Source organism: Pseudoliparis swirei, chromosome 7, assembly GCF_029220125.1.
Source record: "Pseudoliparis swirei isolate HS2019 ecotype Mariana Trench chromosome 7, NWPU_hadal_v1, whole genome shotgun sequence".
In the NCBI taxonomy this organism is placed as follows: Eukaryota; Metazoa; Chordata; class Actinopteri; order Perciformes; family Liparidae; genus Pseudoliparis; species Pseudoliparis swirei.
The window spans coordinates 7,239,175-7,261,693 of NC_079394.1; the positions used below are offsets into that span (position 1 = coordinate 7,239,175).

At 43.5% G+C, this 22,519-nt stretch overlaps 1 protein-coding gene across 3 annotated transcripts; it reads right to left on the reverse strand.

Annotated features, from left to right (window-relative positions):
• Positions 1–550: 550 nt before the first annotated feature.
• On the reverse strand, positions 551–18,055 carry ncs1b (neuronal calcium sensor 1b). 3 transcript variants are annotated; one of them, XM_056419589.1, is made up of 10 exons: positions 17,838–18,055; positions 17,036–17,157; positions 15,932–16,066; positions 13,355–13,379; positions 8,569–8,707; positions 3,651–3,729; positions 3,134–3,222; positions 2,973–3,050; positions 2,203–2,310; positions 551–1,762 (listed from the first exon to the last, which is right to left on the reverse strand). In XM_056419589.1, the coding sequence occupies exons 3-9, from the start codon at positions 15,993–15,995 to the stop codon at positions 2,212–2,214; spliced, it is 573 nt and encodes a 190-aa protein (XP_056275564.1). In that variant the 5' UTR covers positions 15,996–16,066; positions 17,036–17,157; positions 17,838–18,055; the 3' UTR covers positions 551–1,762; positions 2,203–2,211. The 3 variants fall into 3 exon arrangements, with proteins under 3 accessions (XP_056275564.1, XP_056275562.1, XP_056275565.1); XM_056419587.1 differs by having other exon boundaries at positions 15,932–16,434; positions 17,838–18,054; XM_056419590.1 differs by lacking the exon at positions 17,036–17,157 and having other exon boundaries at positions 17,838–18,054.
• Between the last annotated feature and the right edge of the window lie 4,464 nt (positions 18,056–22,519).

Here is a 22,519-nt window from a genome sequence, read left to right on the forward strand (position 1 = left end):
AGATTGTATTAATGTAAATAGCAGTGTTTTTTTCCAAAGTTGAATTGATAGGGACCTAGAATATGTGAGACTGTTCATTTCTAAACTTCTCAATTTGCTGTAAAAAAAGTTAACGGACATTTAAAAATCACAACAAAAATACTAAGTAAATCAAATTATTGTATAGCCGAAGGACACAGCTGTCTTGGATCAAAGCTCTGGACCCTCCTGATATCACTTGAATCTGTTCTTGGGAATGTCAAAAAAACAGAAAGCAGCTCTGCAGGCTCAGTGAGCAGATGACCCATGAGCCTCATTATCACAGAGTTGTGCACTTCATATTACAACCAGAGTGCGGACTTACACCAAAGTTTACAATTCTGTGTTTTTAAGTTTGACACACACACAAAACATGGCATGATTCTATAATAGTGAAGCAACTCTGCAATACGGGGGCGATGAGTTTGAATGAAAACCAGGTGTGTGACATATTGATTATATAGTCTTGAGAAGTGATATATAAAACAAGAGTATTTTTAATCCATTTCAAACACCAAGAATGCAATAATAGAATGTTTCACTTACATTTTATTCTGTGCTCTTATACTGTTAATCAACAGGTAGATGACATTAATCATTCAGTAAATTATCCTTCGCATAAAGCATACAAATCAGTAAAGCTGATAAAACATTGGAAATGTTGAAACGAAAACAATTTTTAAAAATGGCATCATGTAGCCATCATGTAGCATGCTCGGACCTCACAGGAACAACACAAAGTCGACAATTGCAACCGCAGAGCTTGCATACGAGTTTTACAACCAGAAGTGATGTCTGTTTGTGCCTCAACGACCAGGGCTCTGTGTGCCCACTGCCATGCCCTCAAAAGAAATAATGAGACCGGGTACAGATGCAAGCTGTGAGAATGTGCAGTGTCGCTTGGTCATGTCGTTCAGGATGTGCAACACTGCAGACACTAGAGGCGAGTGGACCGGGGAAGTAGAAACACAATAGGATGCAGAGACTGCAAACATAGTAAAACGATCCATAGAAAACTTCCCGGCTCCTTAAACACTGTTCAAATAACAACCAGGAAAAGGAAACCTCGGTATGGGAGAAACAAATATTTCCACAAGAAGGAAAAACAGTGCAAATACATTTCAACACCTTGGATTAAAAAATAAAACTTCATTCCATTCTTTTGCGGAAACGCCCATAAAAGCAGCAAAGCGTAAAATAAATTACCATTCTATTTACATTATACAATGTACACATTATCACAGTCACACATTCTTCCAGATCCTCCCGGGTTTAGAGTCTCTGGTGGTGGAGCAGCAGCAGAGCTCCTCTGAGCGCTCCGTGCGCATGCTCTGGTTTACAATATGCGGACAAGACGCACACACCAACACCTCGGGGGGGGGGCATTCAGCTCCTCAGACCGGAACCACAACACTGCGTTGGCAGAGATGCTCGGACACGGTCCACAAGACTCACGCGGTGCCAAGTGAAGCACGGATAAATGTTTTTTTTTTTTTTTTTGCCGACATGTGGGACTTCTCCGTCACATCAGAGGACACATTTGTTTATAATCCCAACGGGAAATGTAGATTAACAGCTACTTGACACAAATGCCGTACGGCCGTGCGACAACGAAGGTTTGCAGTCCACATCTGGGTGAAGCGGGTTTAACGTGGCGTCCTCCCCTGGCAGGTGTGATGGCGTGGGACTGGCGGATGGCTGCGGCGATGGATCCAATCCGAGAAGTCGTCACGACGGTCGCCCCCTGAATGGACGACAGCGAGTGGTGTCGTGACACGTGGGCGTGTCCATGCGAGACAAATCCCTAAACGGAGCCACTGCGTTACTGAAATATGTCTTTACGAGCTCACTTCGCAGTTGACAAAGCGCTGCGCAGCATGTCGGCAACAATTGGCAGCGGCCGGTGCATTGCATTAGGCAGCGAGAGCCGTTTCCCTCTTCACTCGGCACTCCAAGACAATTTGATTGCCAGCAAACAAGTGGGCCATTTGAATAATTCATCGAAATAAAACTGTGAGCAGAGAGTGGTTTCTTCACTTTAGTTTCAGCCTGCAGACTGACATTTTTCTTTCTTGTATTATTTCCTCTGATGAACTAATCATTAAACGGTACCATCTTGAGTTGACCTTGGGTTGAAAACCACCCAAAAGGCATTCATGTACTAGCTCATTAACACCTACTCACCTTACATTCCTACACAAGTCCATCATAGAGAGACAATGCCTGAACAATAGAAGAGTCTGCCTTTGAACCCTCCTGAAACTCCTGCAGAGTCAGCTTCCCATCTGCATTCTGGAAGAGGAACAAGAAACATGATGAAACTGAAGCCCCTTAAACGCTGTAACATGGAGTTACCAGCAGGGGGCCAAACAGGCTCTACAGCTAAATCACGCGACCTCTGTTCTATCCTGGGGGTTCAGTGCACTTGGATGGTCGCCACTCTCTGCCAATACAAATCACTTAGTGCTGCTGTGCTGCACAGACCGATGGGCTGACAAACACACCCACCCTGCACGCTGCATCTCATCTTTCACTAAAGCCCAGTCGATTCTTGGAGCTGAGGGAATGGGCGCTAGTGGTGGAAGAGCCTATATAGGATGTTTATAGACTGCAGGCGGTGTTGGTGACGCTGGGATGGCCTCAGCTAACTTAACAGGGTTCATTTCAAAGCCCTCCGGGTGGCAACAAAGGCAGATTCAGTCCTCCTAAAGGTAAACTAATAGTCATTGTTTCAGTCAGTCAAAGTTTGATGTCATAAGACAGCAACATCAAACGGTACAGAAACTAGAGCATTATCACTTTCTATGACATCAGTCTTTTGATATTTAATATAGTAATGCGAGGGTGACCTCAACCTCACCAAGATTAAATTCTGACAGCGTAATCCCATCTCACTCAACCTGCTCTTATAAAAGCCGTAACAATAAAATAATAATAATAAATAAAATACTAACCTTGTCCATCATTGCAAAGATGCGGTCCACTCGCTTTTCTGGTGTGTTTTCTTCTTCTGGCAGCTCCACGGTATTCCCCTACAATATTTAATAAGTACACGTTGTACCATTCAAACGTTTTTGATTTAGATGTCTGATTTCTGATGTCTGGTAAAACGTACCACCATCTGATATATGGCATCCACGATGTTCAACATCTCATCTCGGGTGATGTAGCCATCATTGTCAAGGTCATAGAGTTTGAAAGCCCCTGTATCGAGAAAGACGTTAAAGTACATTACGGTAGTGGAGCTCATACTGTGATCAAGAAGCTACTGTGACTTCAAAATGTCAAACAATAAAATACTATACCAAACCATGCGTTTTTCATGGATTATCCAGCACATTATCAACATGGAGTTGTAAAAGACAGGCGGCGGCCTTGTTACCCGTTCAAAAGAGGCCGCAGTATTTGATACACTTAGTTTCAGGTTTAAAATGTAGGGTTACAGCTAAAGTTGCACGTTTTCTGTGTATTTTTAGAAAAAAGGTCAGCAGCATATTGACCTCCCCACCTCTGTTGCATGCCTCCAATCTCCCATTTGCTGTTCTCAAGGAAACCAACAGTGCTCCTGCATATGCAGGGCAGTCGGTCCTGAATACTCATCTAAATGTCAAAAGCAGGGCGCATCTTCTTACATCGCAACTTTTCATCAAGAGTCCCCCGGGAAGTCACTGACAAGGCCTGGATGAACTCGGAGAACTCGATGCGTCCATCCTAAAGTGAGAGGAAGAAGAGAGAGAGAGAGAAAGAGGCCCAGAGACAAGATGAGGATCTTTCTTCACACGTCGTTGTTCTTTCATGATTTCCTCGCTGTACTCTTCTGAAAACGCGGCCAGACGTTTGCTCCAAGTCAGAAGCTATTTCAGCCCTACACATGGCGCTCCCCTGAAGCAGAACGCCGCCACCTCTGGTCATTAGTGAGACGGATGCAACTGGCTCATCGACCTAAAGTTACAGCACACCGCTTTATACTAGTGGGGGAACATGTTTTGCATGTTCTCAACGATGCCGCATCATGAATGGCCTCCCTCCTCATTGGGTCCTACTCTTGGAGGGTATAAACATGTGGGAGGGGATGGGTGGGAATCTTTGGCGGGTGTTTATGTGGATATGGATGGATTTGGATGTGTGCTGATTTTATTTTGTTGTAGATATATAAAGTTCTTTATTTTCTGTAATGCATTTAAATGCAATAAAGAACTATATATATATTTTTTTATTTTTTTCGATGTCAAGGAATAATCTGTTTGTGGAAAATGGAAAATAAAAAGTTATAAAAAAACGTAAAAAAATTAATGGCCAGAGCAGATCATTCTGCCTTACGAGGTAGAAAATCCTCGGACACTTATTTCCTCGGGGCTTTGCTAGAATCCCCCGCTCTGCACGGAACCACAGGAGCGCCACACTTTTGAATGACCCCCCTGCATTGTGGCCTTCGGCGTTGCTGTGAGGACGCACTCCGTGCAGTGGAGAGAAATGTCTGCTAGCATGGAGGACCGAAGGCTGGAAGTGACTCACACACTAGAATTCAGAGCGACTCACCAGGTCATGACCCGCATTCTCCATCAAATTAAATACTCAAAAGACTTGCCGTTGAAATCCTGAGTGAAAACATAACCAGCGATGTTTATGAATCGACGTCCTGGTCGCGGAGCCTTCGGGCTTTGGTCAATTCACAGGGTCTTCAGATACTGAAGGATTGTGTTGCATTAAGAAAAGATTTCCCAGCATTCTGCGACAGCAGCTGCCGACCTGTAACCACGAGCAGCGTCGCCTTCCAGAAGACAGAGGAGCGCTCGTCACGGGGTCAGACGAATTTATCTCGACAAGACGTCTGACCGGCTGATTATATCATAAATACTTTTAAGATCAATGCATTCTCTAACTATGGGGTGCCTGAAGCTAATGGAGGTCACAGATACACATCAGACGGAGGAGGGGTCGTCTGATCTTCCCGACACAACGCCTGTTAACGGAGTCAATAAACCTCCAGGGGCTCCCCGCCGTGCCAGGAGCTGTTCATCCACAGTTTGTCTTCCCAAACACAATTTCAATAATCTCATTTAAACGTGATTTCTCCTCATGTCTTCGAATCCTTAAAAAGATGCGCCCGCATAAGACGGGAGTTTCTCATTAAAAATAAGAAAACGTGCATATACAGCGTTCGAAAAATAAATAAGCAAACACTCTTGTAAAGTGATTTCTGGCACAACACTAAGAGTTACAATTATGTGTTACTATTAATGTAATGACTCATCGCTTTTTTTCTTTCCGGTCTGAATCATTTGCGCCGTTGAAATAATTGTCTGCTCACAAATTATCAAAGGATCTCTGAAGTGTTTTGATCTAAAAAATCCTTCCATTATTTATATAATAAATTACGATTCCGTCTACTAAACTTAGAGTAAATAAAAAAACAAAGCACAACAATATGGCTATTATTTGGCTCCAGGCTGATGGGGACGAATTCACAAAGAATGGACTGTGGTCCTAAACGCACCACGAAGTGAGCATCATCAACCAAAATCTGACCCGTCTCAAGGTCAGATTCACTAAGAATATTACACTAATAATACTCCAGCGCAAACGTGTCTATACGTTTAGCAGAAGAGTGGAATTTGCTCTCTTTATTTAGCAAAGATCCACATCAGGAGATCCTCCTGTTGCTCTCCTGAAGGTTTCTCCCTTTTTTCCCTGTGAAAGTTTTTTTTCTAATTCTTGGGAGTTCTTCCTGATCCGATGTGAGGTCAAAGGTCAGGGATGTCATTTGTGTACACATTGTGAAGCCCTCTGAGGAAAATTTGTAATCTGTGATATTGGGCTATACAAAATAAACTGAATAGAGTAAAACGTGAAGCAAAGAGTCCTTGTGTGAATTTGCCCACTCGGCTAAACACAGTATACTAAACCTGGAATGTCCAACAAGTCCTATTACTGTATATTTAGCTAACACTATGGCCAAGATGTACAATACAATGAAGGTGTCTGAAACATTATTTAATAAATTACATGTCATTTAGCTGACGCTTTTATCCAAAGCGACTTACAATCCTGTTGCAGTCATACACTGTAGACACAGGGAGCAATTCAGGGTTAAGTGTCTTGCTCAAGGACACATCGACTAGGGCGGGGATTGAACCTCAAACCCCCTGATTGAAAGACAGACCTGCTACCCACTGACCCACAGTCGCCCCGTCAATAAATATTAATAATAAATAATTTTGTGGATATGAACCTGATAGTATGCATTTCCTTTCACTCAGTAGCAGAAAGGGCGATGGAACAATAAAAGGTGAAACAATGAACAGGATCCCTAGACCCCGTTGCTCTTTGTTTATCTGTCATATTCCTTATCGCGCAGCAACGCCAGACAGAAGTAACAAAGTTGACTATTTTAATTATAATGAATAATATCATTATATTGTATAATTATTAGGGCTGTCAGCGTTAACCAGTGGCGGGCCGTCAGGGCCAGCAAGGCCTTCTCTGCTGGCCTAAACATCAGAATATATATTTTTTTCTAAATATATTTCCCCACAAATATGTATTCAATTATTTCCCAGAGTAAGAGTTATTCTCTTAATTTCATAGCGTTCCTCTTGGTTGCGCTGCTGCCAGCGCCAGGTTGAGATTTGGAGGGCTGGTCTTTATCTTAGATCTTTTAGCCAATCATATTCAGCCATCGTGTGTTGCCAGGGGGCTAAAATCTGCCCTTAGGCCTTCAGAATCAACATTGCGGGCGCTGGTAGCTTCAAGTGAATGGGAATGACAATGTTGTGTCAACCAATCAGCTTTAGAGTTGGCTCCTCTAGGCCTTCTAGCAGGCCCCGGAACCGCACAGGAGCCAGCTAGCAGGCGGAGTGCTGCACGTCTTTTGATTGGATTACCAATATTGAGAGGCGGGGCCTATGGGCAGGTAAATGCAGAACCTCAGAACTAGGAAACTGAATTTGATAGACTGTACAACAGAGTCATTGAAGTCTTCTTGAGGAAAGAAAGAAGGATGGATTTTGTGTTCAAATAATCAGTCTTTGGTGAGTAGGCATACAATGCATTCTATTTTTATTAAATGTGTATGTATGTTTGGCACAAAATAAAATGGCAAATAGCCTATGTTGCAAATTATTTGTTTTCTTTCTTTTATTTTCAGTGAATAGTTATGTGTCTTTATCATCACGGTGAAACTGCTTTGGGTGCAACAACGCCCTGTTTAGTGAACAAACTAGTGCAAGTGACTTTTTTTTCTTTTCTCTCCCCCGATGCGCGCTTATTCTGCAGCGCGACGGAGAGCCGAGAGAAATGACATGCTGTTGTGTAGATACGATCAACATCAGACGGCTGTTTAGTTTAATAAATGAACAAAGACGTGCTATAGAGAAAATGACGGGGCGGGCCAATTTTTTAATGTCATGCGATCTATCAATACTATCACCGACCGTATCTACCAATACTACGCCGCGATCGACCGGTAGGTCGTGATCGACGTATTGAGCCCTGGTCAAGAGCCATGGCATCATAATGATAGTCATAAGAGGTGGATTAATTCGGGTCGGACTGTGTAGGACCTCACTGAAGGCCCAGGCCCCAGGCCCACGGCCCGCCACTGGCGTTAACGCATTAATCTGTCACGATATTTGGCGCTTGCCTAAAATATTTTAACGCAATTAACGCAACTTTGTTTACTTCGGTGTCGCGGAAGTTTTGCACTCCTCTGAGTGTCAAGCGGCAGTCCGCCTCCTTCCTCCCGCTGCTCTCGATATTCACAGAGAAGCAGAGGGCGACGGCGTCGTGACGGGCGGTCAAGGTGCAGGTGACTTTTGTTGCTCCGCCGGCATGGAGCTCTGCGGCGCGCGAGACGGAGAGCCGAGAAGAGTGAACAACACATCGAGACAGAATGACATGCTGCTGGAGAGACGACCAACAACAGACGTTTAGTTTAATAAAAGAACAAAGACGTCTTGAAGAAAAGAACCGTACATTACTTCTGCTGTAATCTGGTGTGATAGAATGGTGGGGGAAACACTGATATGTGTCATATGCAAAAGCCTTTAAAAGGTGAATTTACATTTTTTTGTAATATCGAGAAAATGAGCCCAGACTCCAGAGGGTTAACGTGACATATTTGTCAGTTTACCAAGGCCACTGGTTCTGCTGCTGTTCAATGTTAAAGATGACAGGACCAATGGGGTCTCTAATAGACCTTTTCTTACTAATCTGGATGTTTCACTGAAGAAACAATTTATCATCCACGATATTAAATACCTTGCTGGCACTTTATAGGTAGGAGCCTCTTTGAAAACACAGCTCTGTGTGAAGTTTTGTCTTTAAAAAAAGAATACAATGAAACAAGTGTCTAAAATACACGCTGTCTGAAGGGATTACTCGTTCATTTAGAAGATTTAGTCTTTAGAAGAAAAAAAAACTTTTAATCGCGATTAATGAATTTCAAAATGTGCGATTAATTAGTTAATTTTTTTAAATCTATTGACAGCCCTAATTATTATATATTTTCTGCCTCGTAGGACAATGCAACATATGAAATTGATCACTAACCTTATTTTCATCAAAGACATTGAAGACAAAGGAGGCGAACTTTGTGGGATCTCCAAAAGGAAAGAACTGCTTGTATATCTTCTGAAAGCCCAACGCATCCAGCTGCCCACTGGGACAGTCTTTAATGAAGCCTTTGTACCTGGAACACAAAAAAAGCACAGATATAGTATTGAAATAATTAAAATAGCATTTATAGATGTGATGAGAATACATAATCGAGACGAGACTGGGACCAACGACGCCAGACGGGAGTCACCTCGGCGGCGCTGTCGGTTTGAAAGAGTGTGCATGATCAAGCAGATGAAGGGCAAAGCCATTTCCCTCATTCACAGCCACGACGATCGCCCTGATCCAATAGCAAGGCAAGAGTCGTTAACTCTGATCGAATTACTCTCTAGTCCTCTTTGGATAATATGCCAGGCTGACGGATACGTCTGAGAGGTTCCTCTTGCCCATAGACACGACACATCTAGAGAGTGACTTAATTTCTCCATTAGCCTATACATAGACGCATCTCATAAGCAATTTCAAGCGCCGTCACTCAGAGGTCGGCAGTTTCCTCGTGCGTCTTCTTAAAAAAAGGAACACGGCAGCCGCAAAGTCGAACTAGACTGCAGCAGGTCGGAGGAAGTGAGTGTTGGTCTTCACAAAAATAAATGCTGGAGAAGTAGGAGGACACAATAACACTCCGGTTATAAAAAGCATCGCAAAAAGCTTTTTGCTCTTGATCATCAGCAAAAATGACGCACAAGGGAGCGCTGCGTGTTCGTCTCCGATTCAGAGTAAGGCTGGGCTGTAATTACGGCGAGAGAGAGAGAGAGAGAGCATAGAATACAGCAGTTTTGAAATGACTTGCAAAAAATAACATACAATGAGCACATACAATTTGACAAAATGCACCTATAGATGTAATTACAGCCAGAGAGAGAGGTATAGGTAGAGAGAGAGAGAAATCTTTTCCCCTTACTCACTCTCACTCTAAGGCTCTTCAAGAACTTCAGCAACAAGAAAGCAAAAGCATGTGAAAGTCACAATATGTATATTAAGATGTGCATAATGTTCATAATGACCATAATGTTCAGGTTAAAAATGTCCCAGAACATTATGGTTCAATCCTAGATCACCTAAGTTCCTCTTATAGGACTTATTTCCTTGCCGAGAGTCCCCAAAGATCAATCCATGCTAATTTATGACCACCCTGAGGACTTCAAAATGATAAAAGAGTGCTCGTCATTTTCAAATTGCACTGTTCTAACTTACCACTTAAACTGATGCAGAAGAACCAGTCTTTCATTTTCCTCCACACATTCTTCTTAAAACCTGGTGCATAGATTACCCACCATGCAACTAGACCGCCGGCAGGCCGCGCGGAGATTAACAAACATGTCGGGTTGACCATTACATAAGCAGAAGACTCTGGTGCAAACATGTTGGCCCGGTGTCAGCTGTTCGTCAGAGTCGGAATCAGAATCACCTTCGTTGGCCAAGAACACATCATGTTCAAGAAGTCTGACTTGGTGACACTGGTGCTAAGACACACACACACAGACTGTTCTCGAAGTTCAACTCGCACTGTACTTGCGGGAACACAGCAGACGTGACATCGTGCACAGCGGGGGGGGGGGGGCGGCATGAAGCTTAAGTCTGCATTACTGCCACCGGCTCCGACTCGCTGGCATCTGCCGCGGTGGTTTGCTAAAGAGTTGCGCCGGATGTCTCTCTCGCTGCTGCCTTGCTGGCAGGGACATCCCTGAGCTATTGTCCATTGTTATTGTTTCCAGGTGAGCCTCGAGCATACTAACGACGTTCCCTCGGAGGGAAATTAGGAAGGGAGACGACACTTAACGCACAACATGGGCGTTTATCTAACCCCGCTAATTTCTTCTGTGTCTGTGCTCCGATGACACGCCATCTGGCGTTTCCCCATGTAACGTTCCCTTTCATCCTTCACACTCAGCCATGTTGATCGCGGCTGATCTTCAAGTGAGGACTCGTGCTACCTCTGCTGTGAAAGACGGTGAGAGAAGAGGAAATTGATGGCGAGTTAGCTGGCTGCACAGCCGGAGGGGTGGAGGTTTAAGAGAGGGTGGGGGGAGAGGGGGGATTGCGCCCCAGTGCAGTCGCCCCCCCCCGAGGCAGGCCACCTAGGAGGCTCTTGACCGGCCAACGCAGTGATATACAGGACTGTCTCAGAAAATTAGAATATTGTGATAAAGTTCTTTATTTTCTGTAATGCAATTAAAAAAACAAAAATGTCATGCATTCTGGATTCATTACAAATCAACTGAAATATTGCAAGCCTTTTATTCTTTTAATATTGCTGATTATGGCTTACAGCTTAAGAAAACTCAAATATCCTATCTCTAAATATTAGAATATCATGAAAAAGTATACTAGTAGGGTATTAAACAAATCACTTGAATCGTCTAATTAACTCGAAACACCTGCAAGGGTTTCCTGAGCCTTGAAAACCAGTCAGCTTGGTTCAGTAAACTAAATCACAAGTATGGGAAGACTGCTGATCTGACTGCTGTCCAGAGGACCATCATTGACACCCTCCATCAGGAGGGTAAGACACAAAAAGAGAGGCGCAAAATCCAAGTTGCTTGAAATCCAGTGTGAAGTTCCCAGAGTCAGTGATGGTTTGGGGAGCCATGTCAGCTGCTGGTGTTGGTCCACTGTGTTTCATCAAGTCCAGAGTAAATGCAGCTGTGTACCAAGAGATTTTAGAGCACTACATGCTTCCGTCTGCTGAAAAGCTCTATGGAGATGAGGATTTCATTTTCCAGCATGATCTGGCACCTGCCCACAGTGCCAAAACCACCAGTAACTGGTGTACTGACCATGGCATTACTGTCCTCGATTGGCCTGCCAATTCCCCTGACCTGAACCCCATAGAGAATTTGTGGGGTATTATGAAGAAGAAGCTGAAAGACACCAGACCCAACAATGCAAATGAGCTAAAGGCCGCTATTGAAGCATCCTGGGCATCCATAAACCCTCAGCAATGCCACAGGCTGATTGCCTCCATGCCACGCCGCATTGATGCAGTAATCCGTGCAAAAGGATTCCCAACCAAGTACTGAGTGCATTAATGGACATTTTCAAATGTTTGATTTTGTTTTGCTGTTATAAATCTTTTTTTTTACTTGGTCTGAGGAAATATTCTAATTTTATGAGATAGGATTTTAGAGTTTTCTTAAGCTGTAAGCCATAATCAGCAATATTAAAAGAATAAAAGGCTTGCAATATTTCAGTTGATTTGTAATGAATCCAGAATGCATGACATTTGTTTTTTTAATTGCATTACAGAAAATAAAGAACTTTATCACAATATTCTAATTTTCTGAGACAGTCCTGTATACAGGGTTCTTACACATTTTGACAAATGGATTTCCAGGACTTTTCCAGGACTTTAAGGTAGATATAGATAGATAGATATGTACTTTATTAATCCCCAAGGGGAAATTTGTCGAAACAGTAGCAGCACCAATAAACTAAATGAACAAGAATAAAAAATAAAATATAAAAAAAACCAAATTTCCATGACCAAACTGAAATCTCGGTATAAACATGAAAAATTTAGAAAATGTGGCATATTGAGAGTGTACGCCGGCTTATATTTTGAGCGTCTTTCTTAAAAAAACATATTAATTATTTCAAACTCGGCGTGAATGAACATGTGATTATAACACATTTCCATGACTTTTCCAAAACTTTTATGATTTACGTTTTTTCCATGACTTTTCCAGGCCTGGAAATGACCATTTTGAAAATTCCAGGACTTTCCCAGGTTTTCCATGACCGTAAGAACCCTGTATATAATGCTGCTGCTCCTTTCCCCCCGGTCGTCCCCTAACGGCGGACAAAGACGGCGGCCATCTCCGGGGACAGGGTTACTTTCACGCGTGCAGAATTCTGACGTGAAATGCAAAAATAAACCAACGCAGGAGAACTGAAGCGTGAACACGGAGGGGTAATTGCTTCGTTACAGAGCTCCCTCCTCCGATGCACACCGTTCTTTGCTTTTTAAAATGTCCAAAGAAAGTAGTCCTCGAGCCGCACGCAGCAGACAAGGAGGCGATGACCACGCTCATGCGTCACTCGTCTCTGTAAATGAAGATGCATTGACTGTCAGAAATTCACATCTTCGCAGAAATGATCACGCTCACCTCAGTTGTGAAACTTATCGCGATCGGAGTCGTCTCCGTTTCTTGAATACGTTTCATTTTGGGGAGGTATGAAAGTACGCGTTAGAGAGCTGGGAGCACACAAAAAGGTGAGACCTCTGCAAGACGATGCCGGCACAGGTCACACTGAATAATAATGATAATAGGTGCAGAATCCGACAAGGAGGATTAGTAATCGACAACCTTATGGAGGCGATGTGGCCGTGGAGTGATTAATTGCCTGAAAGTGAAACAACCGTATGCATCCGGCCATTCTTTTGTTATCAGACGTCCCGTTCTCATTTAGATGAAAAGGGGTTGAGGAATGCAACATGGATGTGTTTACATCAGTGTTATCAGCCTTCAAAGTCACTCGGTCCGAGTAACGCATCGGTCTTCAAGATAGTGACTGAAATGGCTTCAACCATCAAACACAATATCCATGGACTCAATGGGCAAAATATATTAACGTGGCTTTTGAAATTTTCCAGACAAGAAAAGACCCCCACCTCTCATCACTGTAAAGTTTGCCAGTGAACACACACTTGCTTATAAATGATGAGCTTCACATCACAAACGGAAAACACATCTCATTAATAATGAATGCACACACTTACCACTGTTGCACCTCTTTCTCAGTAACTGCAAGAGAAAAGAAAAGAAAAAGAAAGTGACATTAGCTTCAAATTTGGCTGTCCTAAAATAATGTTTAAAAGAGAAGCAGCACGCCGTCAGAGAAGCTGCATCGTTAATCATTATGGCCCAAATGTTCATGTTCAGTCGACGCGCAATTATCATTGATTCTTGCGTCCAATCAGAGGAGATGAAAAATATGATCTGCTGGCCAGGAGAGTCGAGGACAAGAAGGAGTAAACCCCCGTGGAGCCACACAGATAACACAAGACTTAGGGAATGAAGGTCAGCCACAGATTTAGAGAACAGTTGCATTCTCGTTCCCACACTAACACCATTATCTGCCAGGATCTAATCAACCAATCCCTCACGGCTTTCCCTCGGCTTTTTACGTTCTCTCGAGTAACCACAGCAATGTTCGGCCTCCCGGCCCCTCGGGTCGCTAATGAAAACAAGGACTGAAAATCAATTGCATTAGTTTAACCAGGTTGAGAGAGAATTTCTGAATGCGTGGGAGGGGAAGTCTAAGGATAGCGGCCGTGTACTTCTGTTCAGCCGGGGGCAAAGCAACAGCCATATTTAGACAACAAACAGTGAGTTAATCGGTAATATATCCTCCTGTGATGTTTAACCGTGAGCGGCTCATAGTCACTGCAGAAGGTAACCATGACTCAATATATTCAACACTTTACCATGAAATCCACATGTGTATTCCATAATGTGACCGCTGGAGCAGACTCAGAGGCCATCGATAGGAAGGCCAGGTCAGATGGCCCTCGTCTGCATACATCGCAAATTCCATTTGTTCCGCTCATCATTTCCCCAATAAACCCACCATGTGACCCTTTCCTGGGCAATGAACGTCCGGGTCAATCTCTTGGCCGTCAACCAAGCCGAGCTACCGTTCAAACGGGCCAAAAAAGTGAATGTAGTTAAAATAGAGGCAATTTTTCACGGCTACGATTTAATACAACTTTTTATTACATAAGTCAGTGGGAAGCGGTGGGTGGGCAACAACGCTATCAGACCGTTGCAGGAGAGCACACTCGGCTGGTTGACCCTGCAGGGTCTGCGGGATCCCATCCAGCTTGCACTCTGCAACCCTGTGAGACTCTTCATGGCTTCGACAACTTACTAAATCATCACGCCGTTACACGGGCAGAGCCGACATCCTGCAGACATTTTAATAGGACTGCTGGCACTTCCATGCGATGCCAGAACAGAAAGCTTTTCTGGTTTGAATTAAGTGCAAGTGAGGCCGCACACATTTTTCACAGTTTTCACTAAGAACAGGATAAACAGCAGCTGGCCAGAACCTCGGTACAGCCCAATGTTTAACGGAACGGGTCATATTTCAGGGCCTGGCCTCGTTCGTGGCCTGTCAACACAGACGGGATAATTTGCGGGAGGAAAGAAAACACCCTGACATTACTCTTCTATCACTGAAAGGAAGAGAAGGACACACGGGCACAGTTGAATTGACGTAGTCAAGAAGAGGAGGTGAGCGTGGAGTAAAATGGCAGAGAAAGCGTCTCATGGGAGAGAAAGAGGCAACAGGATGAAGGAAAGCAGAAATGATAGTCTCAAGTCAGGCAACAGCAGAGAAAGGGAAATGATCATGCTGGGAGAGGCTCGGTGCCCCTCTCAGCGATGCTAACCAGATAAGATACTAATTATACTATTCCACTCCCAGCTCAAAGAGGGCAATTAGGGGATGAAGCGAAGGAGACGGGGGAAAAGGGTGAGAGTGGGTGAGAGAGCAGAGCAGCGAGCAGCCCAGCATGAAGCCCAATCTTCGTCCACAGCAATTTCCTGCCACCACAGTCTTCCATGGCTCTGGAGAGACCCACCACACAAATAACACCGTCATTAGGCAGCCAATGGATGTCAACTCCCACCCACACCTGCACACTGTACTGCTCAAATAATAATAATAATGCTCTACGCCAGAAACAACACACACACATGGTTAATATAGTGTCTTACGAGCAGGCATCATTTTGGTCATTTTCAATATCAAGCTGCTCAGTTTGTATTGAAAACTGCGGAGGGGAAGAATATATCTTTGTAAAAACTAACCAAATGAATTAGTGCTAAAGGTGACTCGGCAATTTGCAATGTACCGACAAGAACGACACAAATCCGTGTACTTGCGATCCGATCACACCATTTCACTTAAACTACCCGTCTCCCTACTCGCATAATGCAGAGGATCAACGATCTGCATATTAAAGCACATCCTCATCTAAAAAACCCCAGCCTGACAGCTGCTATCAAACAAAGCAACTCCTTCATCATACATCCCTGCAGCATGATTTAAAGATGCCGATTGCACCTTCTGCCAAACCTGAACCAAATCACAACACATTTAAATGTGAATTCGAAAATTTAACGGGAAGCTTATACCCAGCTGATGCTTTAGTCTCAATCTGAGGGATTCCTCCAACAATATATCATCTTTTACCTTTGGTCACAATGTTCTCTTATGATCATACAGGCCAGATGAAAAGAGTTTGCGACCCTAAAGACGAGCAGAAAGAAAAAGAAGTGCCGGTACTCACAGTAGGTTTTCCTCGTCAAGTCCTCCACCACCTCTGGCTTGAGCTTGCTGTTGGATTTGCCCATGATCTTCAGCTCTCCTCCACACCTCCAGCTCCTCCTTGGCACGCAGCACCCGGCACGACCTCCTCTCCGCTCTGCTCCTCGGCCAAAAACACACACAAAAGGCGAGCCGGTTCAGGTGCAAAGCCGCGGGTGAGATAAGGAAAGCTTTGTCGTTCGTTTTGTAAAAAGAAAAGAAGAACACACACAAACAAAAAGGAAACTCCCTTCCGAGCTAAATGCGTCTGTCGTTCTGTGGAGTTCGCTCGCGCCGCTGTCGCGATTCGCTCGGTCACCGCCGGCCCCGGCGCTCCAGACAGGCGAGTCGAACCCCGGGGGAGACGTAAAGAAGGGCCGGCAGGTTAGCGAGCGTCTACACGAGCGCCGCCGAGAGCCTGCGTGCTCGCCTCATTTCTTCAGAGCAGTCCGTGGAGTGGCGTTGGGATGCGTTGCTACCTTCGTCCTTGGATACAAGAGTCACTCAGTGGCTGCGTTTTTAAACACGCTCACTCCCACAGTCATTCTCTGTTCTTCGCACTCCTCCCACCCCTCCTTTTTCCCACCACCATTCTCTATTGCTCAGAGTAAGTTACTGGAGAAAAGAATCCTCCCTCTTAACAGCCGAGATAAGGATCGCAGTGTTCACTCCAATCCCTGGAATGTGTACAGATGTAACCGTTTGAGAAAAGGTAGAACGGTTTCAGCAATAACTGACGGAAGGCCAAAAGAAGCAGGGTCTCCACATAGTTCGACAATTCTAGATGCCAGCTGAAAATGGATCTGGTCGTGGTCTTAAAATAAGTGTGCGAGCTGTCTACCAAAGCTTAGAGGCGGATTTGAAGAGTGACAATTCTCTTTTCTTCTCCATTCTGACTCATAATTCCCCCCTCCTTCTTCCTGCTCTCACAACAGCATGGTTCTGGTGATTTCCTCCTCCCTGTCACAGCAGACAGGAGAGGGATAATGGCATCTCTTTGTATCACCAGCCCAGCGATGGCATGCAGTGATGCCAAACAGCAGCAGCTGTCTTTAAGCCACAACATAGGAAAGTATGCACGAGGCACCTTCACTGCAAACATCTGTTCTCTGTGTCCGCGGCCAGTGATGTCCTTCTGAGGGATGCCACACTGGTCATCACCAACTTGTGTTTGCTCAAGCCTGGTGGTCCTTGGGTGTTACTTAGACACTATGAAAACAAACAGACAGACAGCAGTCACAAAGGGAATGACACGCATTTACTGTGTTTGAGTGGGAATGGACTGTGTCGTCATGAGAGCAATAGACACACACACACGAGCACTTGAATGGAAGAAAAGAAACACTCAAAACAGACAAGAACCGTTCTACTGTCGAACATACAGCCCGCAGGCAAGGCCCGGTGTGGAGTGCTGGTACCGGAGGGGCCGTGGTCAAAGCGACCTGCTGTGAACGAGCACAGTGTAAAGGACTCGAGCCCATCTCAGCAATGGTCGACTCCACTCTTTGGCGAGGAGAAAACAGCACAGCTCAAACACATACGCACACGCACTCATGACACCGATGAATGGCTGATGGTGATGATTTAACGCATTGTGATAGAGCGCCCCGTTTCGTTATATTCGTATATGTTTTGGTTCATAGTTCAAAGAAACTGCGCGGCGTCCGCAGCAGGTGGGTCGTTGCCTGGCGAGCGCCACACAACACAGTAGCGTCCCACGGTGCGGGGATGAGCTAGTCATCGTGCTCGCGACGTGTGCTCCCCACGCTGGTCCTTGTCACGAACACAATTCAATTAAAATAAAATATATATATATTTAAAACACACACGTGAAACTCTGCTCGACATGAGTCAAAGCGCGTCCACGTGAACGCGACTCCGCGGTGTACCTGAGCTCCAAGAGACGGCTACGTCGCAGTCCGTCCAGGCGGTCCCTCGGTAGGCGGAGAGCCGTGCACCAGCGACCGTCTTCTTCCGCAGAGTTCCGGGAAGAGACTCGTTGCTGCGCGGATGGCCGTCCGTGCTGCTCTGATGCCGCCGGAGTGTGACGTCGCTGCTGCTGCTGCCCCCGACCAGCTCCGCGCGGGGCCAGAGAGACGTTGACGTCGCTGTGGCCGCACAAGGACTCTTTGTGCGCGGCGCGAGCCTCCACGTGTCACCTCGTGAAACGGTGAAGTGAGTTGTGCCCTCACTCACTTTCTCACGCACGGTGTCATTTTTGGGACCGTTTAAAGGCAGATATATGGCACTTTAGGTACTTGGTATGCCCTTTGTAAAAATATATATATATTATTTGTAACATGTAGGCCTATAGCATAATGTTTCTCTTTATGTTAAGGTTGAGGCTTTCTATTTTTAATGTAGCCAATTACAGCACCAGCGTGTGTAGCCTATGCATGTAATTGATCAAGTTATTATCCTATTTTACAAATTGGCCTTTATGATTAGAGTGTGTGGCATTAAGGGCTGTATGGATGTAATTGGTCTAATGTTGAAGATGAGTCGACTAGGCCTATTGTGTTTTGGCCTTCGTCAACAGTTTGACAGATATGTCAATTAAATCAACTTATCTATGAGTTCACACAATCATATAAGTGTTAGTCGACTAAGGTTGAGGACAGCCATATGTAATGTCATAACTATACACAGTGTATCATTATCCTTATCAGCCTACGTTAGAGGCCCTACTGGTTGTTGAATTAACTTTTTCTTCATTTCTTTATTAGTTCGAAGAAGTTAAAGTGCTTCTTTGTCCAATGAAGCATAGGAGGACTCTTACAAGCCAGAATTGATGCAGCAATAGTCAAGATATCCTGAGTTGTAGTCCTTAGTCAGGGTCAAGCTCCAACACAATAATCTTCAAAGTTTGACCCTGTGTTCAAAATTTCACACTTACTGCATACTGCATTTTTCCATTAAATTCACTATTCAGTATGTCATTCCCAGCAGGCTCTTACGTCTTCTCTCTACATCACACGTCATGTGTGTTAATTGATAAAGTCGTTTCTCACAATTGTAAGTTCAAATGACAACTTCAACTCTTTTCAATATGTTCTAGTATTATTTTGAAGGGGAATTTGAAATGTTTTAACGCCTTTGTGTTGAATACATTCATCAAAAAGGTTAATTGTTTTAAAGGTCATTGGACAGTCTGAGAAGTCACAATGCAATTTGGAGCGATTGGTTATGTCAAGTAAGCAAGTCTCACACTCTGAAATTAGTGCTAATACATAATACAAATTCCTAGGTCTTTCAAACTCAACCCACAAGGTCTTAACAAAGACTGTCTGTTAAAAAAATGTAAGCATCATTTAGATAACCCTGATGACATCATCGTCTCCACATGGTGGCATCGTAAGAGTCATTTTCTCAGACAGTTTCCCATCGGAGCCACAAAAGACATTCTTCATCTGTTGTACTTTGCAGTACAATGACGCTGATGTGATATTTAAGAGGTATATAATTTAGGTTATTTCCAAGGATTGCTCTAAATTATTTTGTTTGCCATTCAAAAAAAATCTATAAAAGGTATCTTGCAAGTATCCCGACTTAAAGAGAAGTCTGGAAAGCTTGAACGTGGGGTATCAAATTATGAGTGCATAGCAGGAAAATTCTGGTTAAGTTCATCTAAACATAGCCTGCTGTAATTTATGATTTGGAGAGCACAAAGCCAGCTAAGAAACATTATAACATGGGATTGATGAAAAATGACTTCATACTACTGCACCTGCTAGAGGAGAAGGAAAGTCATTCAGATTGGTTCAAAACAAAAGATGAATGTTCTGCATTCTCCACAGGTATTGATTGCTCACTAGGCTAGATGAAGAACACAAGAACAAGTCATTTCCCCTCGAGTCTCATTGGTTACTCAAGCTTATACTAATGTTACTTGTGCTTGAGTCCAAACTTTTGAGTCGGATCTTCTCATGAGCAGTTTATTAAAATTCTGTTCCAATCCGCGGCATGCCGACAGATGTTCAGTAATAGCGTTTGTCCACTAATAACTGCTCAACTATCATTCTACAGCCCGACAGGAGCCGTCTGCCCAGTCATGGGAGGGTTGGATCGAAATGTACTGTGGGCTGTGTGGCTTGGCCATCTTAGGATTCAGTGCTCTTCCCTGCAGTCCCTTATTACAGTCAACTGCAGTTCCAGTAGTCTCGTAGTAATAGAGAACAAGGCTGAGCACCGGAGAAAGAGGCCAGAACCAAATGGGATAAGTTATTTAAGCGTTTTAATCATTTTATGCTGTAGACGTGAGAACAGGCATGAACATGTGTAGGAACAGTGTTCATCTTCAACTCCAGCTCTGTGGGTTGTTGTCATAGATGGTAAGCTCATAGTACTCACTGTATTTGCACCGTTTACCACCTAATATTATGTCAATATCTATCTTAATTCCAGTAATCAAACAATTAAACTATATGTTACTTAGGGTGCTTTTAAAAAAAGATTTTGCTTAAAACTTCTCACTGATAAATGAAACATATTTAATAGTTTCTAGAGACTTTGAGATATTTCTCTTTTTTCTCTCACATCATGCAAATGCACATTACAAAAGTACTTTTCCATTTAACGATTTAATTCAAATACGTGGGAGATATTGGTCCATCTATTTGAAATCAGACACTGTGATCATTAAATCATAAAAGCCCCTGCAGTGTCTTTACATACATCATGATATGCATGTGCTTAAACAGCTGGAGGACGACTCGGAGAAAAACACTTCCTGGAAAATATCTGTATATTTTGTTTTGCCACTGAGTTTTAGCACCCTTGGTAGTATTGCATTATAGGCTGGTAAGTCTCCACCTCAGGGCTGACTATGTACCCTCAACACAATGTGTGTCTTCATTAGCAGCAAAAACACAAGAAAGTAGAAACAACTCCATCAGCAGGAGGAAGTACTCTAGAGTTTCCTGGTTTTGGTATATTACAGCATGAAAACAGAGCCACTCAAACATAAACAAAGCAAGATAACGAGAGGAACATCCATACATCTGACAAACGGATGTTATGACCATTTGGTGGTGACATTTCTATGTATGGCTCTAACTTGTATTCAACACCTGATCCATCACTCTGGCAGTTTTATAAATAGTCACATACCTTACAAACAGACAGCTTCAATGAATCAGACATGAAAGGCGTGCTGGATTTAACCGAGACAATTGATATGTTGCAAGATAAGAAAAAGCAAGAAATTCGATTATTTTAATCACTCAGTGCTTGGAAAACAAGATTCCTATGCCAGCTACTGTAATTAACATTTATAATACTTGTCTTTCTTTCTCTAGCGCGATGCTTTTCCTCCATACATTATCCAAACAACAAGAATGGAAGTGATGGGCTGTCATACAGAGGCAGGTGAACATTTATAGTGTTTTCACACATGAATCATTTACAACAGTGTGACAGATGGAGGGACGACAAAGGCCAGCAGATGAACAAGAATCCTTTCATGTTTCCATCCAGAGCCACTCTACTTTAATGCATCTCAACATGAAAGACTGAGACAATGGGCTCCACGATTACAAATGTAGTTTGCCTGATGATCTGTCTTAAAGGTTATATAAATATAAGGTTTTATAGAATCTTAATTCTAGATTTTGACAATAAAGTAGTAAAAATGAAAAGGATGACACAAATGTGGCCGTATCTAACAGTAAACGAGATCCAAGTCTTTCGACAATGAACTTTGTTCCATGGGAACTTCCTCCTTGTTGAATAACCACAATCAAACAGCACTTTCCCGAGGCGTCATCTGTTGTGCCCACTTGAGTATCCCATATGGCTAGATATATATAATTTAGGACCATTAATATACAATCCCTACCCTCCTCTGATGGACAGACATGGGCAATGAGGATCCAACAACACTTATCGCAGTCTGTTGTGCTCGCTAAATCCAACAGGACATTGAGGTTTTAGTGGAGCAGCGCTGCTGGTGTAATGCCTGTGACACCCAGCTGTTAGTTCAGAATGACAACAGGCAGATATCTGGCAGACTTATGGAGATAAACCATCCCTGCTCAGGAAGGAAGGGGATGGAGAGGAGCAGAAGGGGGGTCAGGGGGTCAACCCCTTTTTGTAGTATGGTCAAACAACAATGGAATTTTCTTTCCTGAAAAGGTGAAAAATCAATCTGGTTATATCCGAGCATTCATAATCAAAGCAGGTGAAAATGGGTTCAAGCTGTGTTAGAAGTAGATAGAAATCTGTAGAGCCCATTTTATGTGTGCCATCAAAAGCAAATAGTACAATTATATATTAAAAACATTTATTTCCTACCAACACATTATTAAAAGCAAATATCTACTAATTGTTTAATCTAGAGGGAATAGTCCATCATCTGCCCCAGATTAAGGAATACAAGAAAAATAATTGTAGCCGTGACCCAGCGGATAACACTTGTCAGTTTAAACTTTATTGTTTTCATTATATTATTCCCACTATGAATCGTATGCCTTCTAAATGAAGAAACAAGCTTTACACAAGGTGTTGTGTCTGCCATGGACATCAGGGATGTTATTTACACTCTTGTGGAGGAGTGTGTGCTTCTCTTTCCTCC